The sequence below is a fragment of the Narcine bancroftii genome, chromosome 2, assembly GCF_036971445.1.
Source record: "Narcine bancroftii isolate sNarBan1 chromosome 2, sNarBan1.hap1, whole genome shotgun sequence".
Taxonomy (NCBI): Eukaryota; Metazoa; Chordata; class Chondrichthyes; order Torpediniformes; family Narcinidae; genus Narcine; species Narcine bancroftii.
The window spans coordinates 37,446,281-37,457,912 of record NC_091470.1 but is presented as its reverse complement, the minus strand read 5'-3'; the positions used below and the strand labels follow the sequence as shown (position 1 = coordinate 37,457,912).

Here is an 11,632-nt window from a genome sequence, read left to right as displayed (position 1 = left end):
CTAAAAATCATACTGAGAATTACTAATACAAGTTAACTTGGTAGTCCTAAAATTTGAATCTTACCTACAATCCTGTCCTCCAGCACTGACAATGTATCTGTCTCCACTTGTGAACTTGATGTTGGTGATCTGGGTAGAGTGACCCAGATACTTTTTGTGTTTTGCCTGTGTATATAAAAAAAAATTCTAATAAATATGATTATGAATTGGAGGTAAGTTTGAAAGTATCCAAGAAAAGCAGACTGGTTGAGGCAGATAAAATGATTTTGGTGTATGAGAAGCTTAAGTTGTATTGTGAAAGATGATACAAATGGAGCCGAGGCTATGGAGCTTGTGGTGGAGACTGGAAGATTTATTACTTCCACCTCCAACTGTTAAAAGTTTTATTTTTAAGTTGGTGTTTCATGTGGTGTAGCTAGTTTGAGTTTCTTAGTAGAGAAACCCTGATAGTGTGTGTCATGACTGTCTGTTTTATTGTTGAATAAATGTTTTGTTTTAAAAATTGGGAGGTGGAAGAATCTGTAACTGTTTGCATAAACCAATGCTTAACTATAGATAAGAGGACTACATTAATGGAGTTTAAAGAATAGCAGTGATGTAACTATTTAAATGGGAATATCTTTAACATGGGTTGTATGTAGAAAAGCTGAGAGTGATAACGCTCAAAAGTGACCCCAACTAGATGTCAGAAAAGGTTGATTACATTTTCAATTGATTGTAATAGGTAGAATGTTGATCGGAATGTTCAAATACAGAGTTATGGCGAAGATAAATATGAATTTGGAAATGGGCTTGGTTTTAAAGCCAAGAAAGTCAAATTTCATAGCAAGAAGAAGAGCACCAGAGAAAGCCAAGTAGATGGCTCCATCGTACTGACAAAGCCATGAATTCCTTAAACTTTTGGGTAAAGGAAGTGTTCAAGAAGGATGTAGATGAAGAGGAAATGAAAAGTGCACGATCTTAGATTTGCAATTTGGCAGAGTTGGGCCTAATAGTTTGGTTTTTTATTTTAGCCTTTGGAAGAAGCTTGGGGACCACTTATGCTGGGTTCTGGATAGGTTTGTTATGCCGGGACAGGGAAAAGAGAACTGTGGTTGACAAAACTGATGAGGCAGCAGGAAGAGCTCATGAGAAGTAGATGGTAACCAGGAAGGAGCTTAGAACTCGAAGGGGGCATGAGAAGGCCTTGGCCTGTAGGATGAAGGAGAACCCCAAGGCGTTCTGTGCATATGTGAAGAACAGGAGGATGTTGAGAATGAAGGTGAGGCTGCTAAAGGAGGCAACATGTGCCCAGAAGCGGAGGAGGTCCTAAATGAATACAGGCATACCCTGTACAACAATGTTTGAACTTTTTTTACTTTGCAATGTTGGTATTTAAACCACCTCATAATACTTTGCAAGACTAATTTAAAATATAGGTGTGAGCTGTGGAATAGAGAGAGTTGAGTTGCTGTATTGAAAGTTATTGCTGTCCCCGTTGTGATCGAGCTCTTTGCACTATCTCGCAGCCTTGCACTGATGGGAATCTGTTTTATTTTCTGCTCTGATGTGGCTGACCAGTGAGCTTCCAAATCACTGAACAACACCAGTTTGTATGGAAGAGAACCCCTGAAATTTGCTGTGGAATAGAGAGAGTTAAGTGGCTGCATTGAAAGTTCTTGCTGTCCCTGATGTGATCGGGTTCCCTGCACAATCCCATGGTGGAACTGATCTAACGTTGAAAGTCTCAAGTGGGTGATTAGACGCAAATCTACATTAGTCATATTTTCTTCAATAAACGATGTTCACTTATTGCCAATAAAGATTAGTTTTAAATATCCCTTTTATAGGATTGGAATGTATTACAGTGCAGTTATAATGCTTTGAACAGTGCTGTTTTTCATAGTACTGAACTTGCTTGGAATGTATTAACAGTGCTATACAGGATATGCCTGAACTTTGCTTCAGTATTCAAAAGAGAAAAGGACCTTGAATAGAACAAGCTTGTGTGCTGGATGATGTTGAGATTAAGGGAAGAGAAAGTGTTGATTCTTCTTAAACACGTTAAGATTGATAAATTCCCAGGGCTGGATGCTACGATCTTTGAGTCCCCTTTGGCCACAGGGGAGGTTCTGGAGGATTGGCAAATGTAGTCCCCTTGTTTAAAAAAAAAAGTAACAGGGAAAATCCTGGGAATTGTTGACTGGTGAGTCTTGCGTCAGGGGTGTGTAAAATATTGGACCAGATTCTAATGAATAGGATTTATGAACATTTGGAGAAGTACAGTCTCCTGAAGGATAATCAGCATGGCTTTGTGAAGGGAAGGCCATGCCTCATGAGACTAATCGAACTTCTTTAGGAGGTAACACAAGAAATTGAGGGTAGGGCAGTAGATGTGGTCTATATGGATTTTAGTAAGGCATTTGTCAAAGCCCCCCATGAGAGTTGTTTTCAGAAAGTCATTGGAACCTTGGTTGTAGATTTAAAAAAAAATTGGCTAAAGCCGAGAATCGTAAAGGAAGGAAAGTATTCAGCATGGAGTTTCGCAAGGATCTGTTCTGTGACCCTTGTTATTTGTGATTTTTCTAAATGATCTAGATGAAAAGACGGAAGGTGATATGAAGGTTGTTGTAGGTTACAAAAGGATATACACAGGATGCAGAGTTGGGCAAAAAATGGAGTTCACTCCAGATAAATGTGAGGACAAACCATAAGGATGAGAACAGTTTTAATGGTTGATTACTTAAGAGTGGATGAATAGGGGTCCAAATCCATATATCCCTAAAGGTCACTGTGCAGGTTTATAGAATAGTTAAGGGAATGTTGGGCTTCATTAATAGAGGGTTTAAGTTCGAGGTCATGTTGCAACTCTACATATCTCTGGTGAAATCTTAGAACATTATAGGAAGGGTGTGGATCCTATTGAAGAGGGTTCAGAGGAAATTTATCAGAATGTTGCCGAATTGGAAAACAAGTCTTATGAAGCAAGTTAGCAGAACTGGGTCATTTCTCTTTAGAGTGAAGGAGAATGAGAGGAGATGGTCAGTGTGTTTTTCCCAGGGCAGGAATAGCAAACACCAAAGAGAAGGGAGGGAAGTTTTTTAAAAAAAAAACATGGTTGTGGACATCTGGAATGCCTTGCCAGGGATGGAGATTTCAGGTGCATTTAAGAGGCTTACGAAGTTTAGTAATTTTTTAAAGGAATATATGTACTGTAATGTTCTATAGCAAAAAAAACCCCTTGCATTTATATAGCAACTGACTTGATTCTCTAAGCTCATTACAACTAATAGAATCCTTTAAACAATACAACCGATGAGATGTAGAAAACAAAGGTGATTGTACAGAATCACTTTTTAAACAAAAGTTGATTTAAAGAGTCTATATCCCTGATGCCCTGGCTAATATTTAATTGAATGTTATCACCCACAAATTTGCAAAATGATTGTTTATTTTCAGCAGAGCCGAAAAAAAATCTGCCATTGGAAAATATTCGATATCAACTTTTTGAAGAGGTAGGAAATTACTTACAAATTTCTCTGTGCAGGGAAAGTCAAAGAGTTTCACCATGCCAAAATCATCTCCTGTTACAATGTTGAGTCCAGAGTGAGATACACAGGCACAATTTACATCAGCCTTATCCAGATTTCGAGACCAAATTCCAATAACTTCATCACCTAGAATACTACAAAATAAAAACTTGTAAATTGAAAATATATTTCACATTTTGTGATCATTTGGTTTAATTTTTGTGTTGGTGTTAAATTTGAATCCATCTAATACTTCAAGATTGCACTTTTTTCTTCTTAGCACATTGTAAACAAGGTACAATTTGCAATTTATAATTAAAATTCTTCATTTTAAGTTGGTTTTTTTGAAAGTGATATTATAAATCATGGTTTAAAAAATTATTTGTATTAATTCAGCTGGAAATTTCTATTGAGTTAAAACAACAAGGGTGAACTGAAAACTACACAGCTTAAATGGTCATTTCCTTACATATTTTTGTTTTACGTGGTTTCGTTGTTGCACGTAAAACTAATCCCACCTTAATTAGAGGCTCTTCAAAGTTATTTGGAACTGTTTAAAATGTCTAATTGCTTGAAAGACTAGTATTATGTTCAATGCATCAAATCAACTAAAACTGATTTTTTAACATAATCATAGAATACAGGCTGTTCCCCAAATGGCGCATGTGCATAATGTTAAAGTTCCTTTTCAGTTTGCGTACAAATTTAGCTTATGGACAGACCCAGGTAACGGAACTCGTTCATAACCTGGGGAACTGCCTGGAGAAGTCTTCTGATGTTAAGCACTTGTTAAAACACTGAAGAGCAGCATAGTTAGCGCAGCACTTTTCCAGTGACCTGGGTTTGAACCTATGCTATTTGTAAGGTTCTGTACGGGTTTCCTCTGACCTTTCAAAACATGCCAGTGATGTAGGTTGATTGGGTCATTTGGGTCATCTAATTTAAAAATAAAAAATAAATTAAAGTATGTAAATTAGTTATAAGAGATAGGAATAAGTTGAAACTTTTCTAAATGATATCAGAACTACCAGAAAAGAGGAACAGTGTTGATGTAACAAAGAACTAGTGTAGCACAACTCTGAAATATAAGAGGAGCATCACTGAGATGGGGATAGATTTCAGAACAATTTATGCACAAGACGTGTATAGATTGTTACAAGAAAATAAGGCATGGAGGTACATTGAAAAAAAACCCAAATTCTTTTATTCAGAGCAGAAACGTGGAATGAAGTGATGGAAAATTTGAGCTGCAATATTGGAACTTCAATAGCAAGTGGACTTCTGCGACTTTAAAACTTGAAATTGATAAAAGCTTATCTCTTTCACAATGTGGATTTTGTGAAATCACTGTCCTTTCAAAGTCTTCAATCTTGAAAATGTACTGCTGTTCTAAAATAAATGTTACTCCAATTTTGTGAATTAGGTTCAGACTGAAAATAGAAAAAAATCTCACCTGGTCCAAGTAGCCCAAGTTATTCTATCAATCTGAGATTGTTCTGTAATTTGTTTTCCTAAAGGCACCTCATACACCAGTCGTTTATATGATCCAGTAGAAACCTGCAAAATCAATAATTGCAACTTGATCCACTGCATACATTTGGTGAACTGTGACAAAACATTATTCAACGTGTCCTTTATAGAACAACGATAATCTAGTGTCCATGTATAATCATAATTTATCCAGGGAACCACCATTACTAGAATTTGGGGTATTTCATTATTTAAAATAATCAAAGACTGTCGCTGATGCCACAAATCTGGGCCGGGGCTTTCATGCTTTACATCCTAAGAGACCAGCAAGGCAGGATCATCAACTGTGATAATTCTCTTTTGGGCAATCTTAATGGCTTCTGGGCTCACTTCAAAGGAGTAAACAACCAAGAACCTTTGCAAATCCCCTCAGCCCGATGACTCTGCTCCCATTCTCTGAGGATTCCTTAAAGCATCTGGCTCAAACAGTGCATCTAAGCCTGATAACCTGTGTGAACCAAGTGGGTGGAGTTTTTTTGTGGATATTTTAAACCTCTCACTACAGCAGTTAGAGGTCTCCACCTTGTTCAAAAGGGCATGGTTAAACTCCTCAATGACCATCAGCTGGAGGTATTGACATCTCCAGTGATGAAGTACTTCAAGAGGTTGGTTGAGGATCAAATTAACTCTTACCTCAGGAAGGACCTGGACCCTCAATAAACAGATGCCATCTCATGAGCCTTCCACTCTTACCAGATAAACCACGGGGACACCTACACCAATGTTGTTCATTGGTTACAGCTTAGTGTTCAACACCATCATATCAGCAATGACCAAGCTAAAGGATCTTGGACTCATTCCTCAGTGACTACATCCTTAACAGCAGAACCCCTGATGAGTGTGGATCAGAAACATCACCATCGCCTCTGTGAACATCAACACAGGGGCACCATAAGCATGCATGCATAGTCTCCAATTGTACACCTATGGCTGCATGGCCAAACTAAGTTCCAATTCAATACGTACATTTGCTGATGCCACTACCATTGCAGGTTGAATGACTGGAAATGATGAGTCAGAAACAATCTCACTCTCAACATCACCAAGACCAAGGAGCTGATTGTTGATTTTAGGAAGGAGAGCCCAAAGGACTCACCTTCCCACCTGTCTGCATTGGTGGGAAGGAGTTGGAGAAAGTCAGGACTTTCCATTTCCTGGGAATCCCTATTTCAGAAGACCTCTCCTGGAGTCAGCACACCTTTCTAAGGAATCTGAGGAAATACGACATGTCGCTGGATATTCTATCAAACTTGTACAGGTGTGCTGTGGAAAGTTGCGGACTGGTTTGGCAATTCAAGCGTCTTGGAATGTAGAAGGTCCACCACAGGCTCAGACCTCAGATCACTTACAATCGTCTGAGTCACTGCCTCAAGATGACAGCCATCATCATAAAGGACCGCCATCACCCTGGTCACAGCATCTTCTCACTTTGCCTTCAGGCAGAAGTCTGAAAACCAGCACCTCTTGGTTCAAGAACAGTTTCTTTCCAATAGATAGTGTAACAATAGGAGGTTGAAGAGTCTAATCATAGACTGCTCAGATGGCACTAATGGACTATTTGCACCGTTATAAGACTTTTTTGCATTCTGATTACTGTGAATGCTATCTAAATTATGTATTTATTGTCTGTTAATTTAATTCAATTAGCCTTCTACCATTTTTCTTTACAAGTACCTATTTAGCTACAGCAAGAATTTCTGTGTATATATTACATTGTATGAATGTATACAACAATACATCATCAGATGATTCTAATGTAATTAAAATTGAACTATTAACTACCATTTTAGAGCACCTTAAAATGTTTTAAATTCTACTGAATATATTACTTTCATGACTTTAGCTTAATGCTTCATGCTTTAAAATACTGATAAGTAGTACCTGAATATAATTGCTGTCTGCCGAGAAGTCGATTTGGATAACAAAGCTGCCAATGTCTTTGCAGTAGCTAATTCGATTTAGTGTTGGGCCTAATTTTAGGTCATAAAAGTCTATGACATTTTCACATGTCCCCACAGCCAAATATTGAGCACTTGGGCTGAACCTTGAACAGAAATGTAACAAAATACATTTTTAAAGATATACTGCAAATAAATATCTTTTTACATACATTTGAGATGGATCCTTTGAAGCCATGAATAGATTTATGGTTGACTTTTCATAGATCCACCAATTATGCAGACAGGTGCATCCCTATATCTTTCCTTTTCTGAAGGATGAATTTGTGGTATGTCATTGCAACATTTCTGATCTCATAGTTCCCTCTCATCATAAAATGTAGCTATCTGAATATATCAATGTTTTACAAGTATATATATATATACTGTATATACCATATTCTACAAATCATTAATGCACAATTTACAAAATTCAGTTGACTAAAAACTAGTTAGTGCATTTGAGAGAACCGTAAAATTGATAATCCAATTATTTAACTATTTGGAAATTCTGACTAGCATCTGGCTCACCAGGCCCTATTCCAACATTCCTTATAGACTCAGCAGAATCTTGTTCCCATTCACTGGAAAAATTATTATACCCCAGTATGAGATTAATAAAAAATAGATGAATTAAAAGTGGGCTGGTGTAGTAAAAGGAATGATCCAAAAGTAAAGATGATCCTCCAGTATAGCACCAAAGTTATCTGAGGGTGCCAGCTGATCAGATTCATGCTGTCGACTGATGAGTAGAAATAAATTCTTTCTAATGATTTCTAGGAATGTCCAGAATCAAGTGAGGCAATGCATAAACTAATAGTTTCTTAACAAAGTTCAACTTTCATTTTTCAACGTGCAGTGATCAATATTCTCCAGTGTATCTTTATTTGCTTACTTGATATCTTGAATAGCAGATCTTCTGTCTCGTTTCTTGCCCCAAATTGTTAGCGAGGTTACCATTAGAATAATGAACTCGCCATTTTTCATACCAATGGCTACCATTTCTCCCTCTGGACTGTAGGCAACTGTTTGAGCAGGATGGCCCAAGTTTACTTTATTCAGCATCTTCTGTTGCACAATTAGAAATTAGGATAATTCAGGTATAAAATGCAAATTTAAATATGATTTAAAAAAAATTAGATATAACTTAATAGTAACAAATCTTTTCAGTGGAGAGGGAGATCAATTTTTTTTAAGGCCAAGTAATCTAAAATAACAGCCAGTTTACACCAAAATGAAGTTTTCTTTGCTCATCCTGTTCATTTTGACACTGGGTTTGCTTTTTGGCTATTTTTGTCTGGAAGTAATATTTTAATTGGAAAATAAATCAAATGCAAACAACTTTTAGTCAGCACTTCATAAATGGATCAAATTTCCTATTTTTATATCTTTGTATCGAGGTAAAGCTAGAGAACAATGCCTGACCTTGTGGTTAAAGTTTAGGTTGAGCAATTACCCAACTGATTTTGGAATAAATTGCTGCAAGGAGATGATTTGGTGATGCAGGATTACAGAATTCCCTACAATGGATAAAAATCCTTTTTAAAACCCTTCATTTGGTGTGGCATTTTAATTATTCACTTGCCTTTTCAGTAATGTCCCATAATCTAACAGTTCCATCTTCAGCTGCAGACAGAAAGACATCTTTAATAGGGTGAGTTGAAAGACCCCAGATTGGTCCATCCATGTGATTGTTAATTAAAATGTTGCATGCAGCATTCTTCTCCCCAACCTCAAGGAACTCTGCATTTCTGGTTCCAACCAGAATTTTTCCCTGTAAATAAAATAAACTGTAAAAATATTCATCAATGATCTTTGAATTGATTTATTAGTGAATATTTAAGGAAGAATTTAGTATCTAATCTTAACTTTGGATAATAATATAACTAAAACAATGACAGTTTAAAAATAGGATTCCAAAGTCGTAAACTGCCAGTTATTGTCTTCATTGTAAAGATACAATAATATGTAAGAAAATCAAAGTAAATTCAACCTTGCCTTATTGCCATTGTAGCTAATAGCCTCAAAATACTACTGGCAAGACTAAAATAACTATTTCAAGCTACCCATACAAGGTGCTTTTGGGTTCAAACAGAAGGGAAATCAGCCCCTTAGTAGAAAACCAATCTGCAATAATAGACTGTTGTTTAGTCCAAGATTTGGACACTTCTCTTTCTTCCTCATTAAAAGTACTACTTTAGTGAGCAATTGTGAATTAATAGGCTAGTGTGGGATTTATTAATTGAGCAATGAGCTAGTGATGATTATTGGTCCTTAACTGCTGCTGAGCTGACTGGTTTCCAAGTCATTTTATGGAGCAGAGTCAAACCACATAGACTCCAGAACCACATCGATCATAGCGGGTAATAATGTTAATTTACGACTATCTGAAATTTCAAAGTTCCTGATATTAGCATTTTAATTGAAAAATCAAACTTTTTTAACATTACCAGCTACATAGCTGAGAATAGAATTCTGCTGTCTGGATGACTAGTCCACGCTTTTGTCCCTTAGTCCAGTTACTGCGGCATACTTAACATATGTAGTTAATTAGACCTTTACCTGAAACTTACAATAAAGTTGGTTGTGCACAGGCTGGAATTGGGAGTTTTTAATGCTGTGAAGGTTTCACGGGACCAGAGTGAAGGATGGGCTCAAGAACATCTGAACCAAATATTAAAGATTATCGGAGAAAAAGGAATATGTAGTTGGGCAGGGTAAGAATCATTTGGCCACCGGAAGGGAGTTAAATTAAGAAACACAGGGAAAGCAAGAAAAACCTTTATGTTTCAAGAAAGTAAAAACTTTCATTTGTATCTCAAGCTGTAGTACTTGCCTTCTGATCAGTGTCTCCCTCTCACTATGTCGTCCGATGTGTCCTTCCAGTAGTATCAAGCTAATTATCTCAGGTGTGAAAGCTGTTTTTTGGCAGCTGGACATACCTTGCATCTGCAGACTGAGCGCACGATGTCCATTGTCTGGCCAGTTTCCAATCTGAAAGCACGGCATCGCTTCAATTCTTGATCCCACAGTTTCACAGCTCCACCTTCCTTAGAGCTGACAAAAACAAAATCACTGCCTATATTTCATAAAGATCATGTTTTTCTGACTTTTAGGATTTATACAGTAACAGTCTTGTAATTTTAAGAGAAGATTCAAAATGTTTAATATTGCTAAAAGTACAGAATAAGACCAATATTTCTCACTCGGAGGATACAACAGACCTGTACTGCTAATGTAGACTTTTACTCACGGTCTTTCTTTGCCTCCTGTTACTATCAGACCATCTCGTAATGTTGTATACATTGTAAAAACAGGTCCATTATGCGCTTTGGCTACAATCCGTGTTAAAAGATGATCCCTCCAAACATAAACATCTCCGCTGATTGTACCTGTAAATGTTAGGTTATTCTGCAAAAAGAAAGTGGGTTTAAGAAATGTATATCTTTTTTAAACAATTAAGACTATCTTGAGGGTTTGAAGTAATTAAATGCAAGTAATTATCTTGAAGTTTTTTTAAGTACATGGTCCTTTGTCATTGGTAAAAAGTGGTAGTCCACTGGCAACTAAATATTAATGAGGAATGTTATTTAACTTCATGTATGCAACTGTATTAAAGTGTATAATTGTGTAATGCAGAATAGAAAAAAAATGGCATTTTGTACTTGGAATTTTAACATATCAAGCTGAGAAATGAAATAAAGAGACATGGAAATGAATAAATGTATTTCATTGGAAAAAAATAAAGTCACATTATTTGAACAAATTTGGGAACCGTACATGGAAAACAACAGAGAGGGGCTTGCCTCGGACCTCCACCCCCTAAAATGATAAGACAAAATGACTTGATCCAGTGTGCAAAAGTAGATGACACAATTTTCTTGTTTATTTTCATTGTGTGATGACTGTTTAATGGTTTTATTATATTGTATATGTTGAACGTTAAATGGGTTTGGAGGGGGGTGGGAAGGGGGGAGGGAAGGGAGGGGGGGAAAGGGGGAGAAAATCTCACAGTGTATATTTAAGAGGGAAATGTTTGTGTGTATTTTGATTGATATGGTTCATAGTGTGAAAGAAAAAAAATGAAATAAAGAGTAATCTGGGCAACATCTGTAGAGGATCATCTTTCATATTTTTTCAATAAGCAGATGCAGAGAAAGAGAAAATGAAGGGAACGTTTGTGATTGGGTGGGAGGCAGGAAGTGAATTGAAAGGGTGATAGTGAAAGCCAGAAATGCAAGGAAATGTGACAAGCAGGTAAAGGTGGATCTTGAAGACATGAACAACAGCAGAATCATGAACAGAAAATGTTTAATGCACTTCTGAACCTCAGAGGTTCTACTGTGCCATGTCAAACAATGAGCAGCTTATCCTCCAGTGTATGTTAAGTACAGGAGCTCAGGGTCTGAGTTAGGAGTGGGAGTTGGCTTGACACCCCACGCCTTCTGATAAAATATTAATTATTTATCTCTCTGCTGAAACCTGACCTGTTTAGCACCTTTCAGCAGGTTGTTTCATTTCAGATTTCCAGGAGATGCATCATATGCTTTTGTGTTTAAGATTATTTGACTTGAGCTCTTCAGGTGAAGCAGCTGGTTCAGCAATGTGTGTTTAGGTGTCTTCATATAGTATATTTAAAAATTGCAATGAATTGAG

The 11,632-nt window shown here is 36.9% G+C and overlaps 1 protein-coding gene across 2 annotated transcripts in view; it reads right to left on the bottom strand.

Annotated features, from left to right (window-relative positions):
- Positions 1 to 11,632, bottom strand: part of LOC138753387 (echinoderm microtubule-associated protein-like 5) — a 182,360-nt gene that overhangs the window by 917 nt on the left and 169,811 nt on the right. For both annotated transcript variants that reach the window (XM_069916315.1, XM_069916316.1), the window contains 8 exons: positions 10,230 to 10,387; positions 9,919 to 10,033; positions 8,562 to 8,750; positions 7,872 to 8,044; positions 6,921 to 7,083; positions 4,963 to 5,066; positions 3,511 to 3,664; positions 65 to 165 (listed from right to left, as the gene is read on the bottom strand). In XM_069916315.1, the coding sequence (XP_069772416.1) occupies positions 65 to 165; positions 3,511 to 3,664; positions 4,963 to 5,066; positions 6,921 to 7,083; positions 7,872 to 8,044; positions 8,562 to 8,750; positions 9,919 to 10,033; positions 10,230 to 10,387 (1,157 nt within the window). The remainder of the gene's footprint in view (positions 1 to 64; positions 166 to 3,510; positions 3,665 to 4,962; positions 5,067 to 6,920; positions 7,084 to 7,871; positions 8,045 to 8,561; positions 8,751 to 9,918; positions 10,034 to 10,229; positions 10,388 to 11,632) is intronic.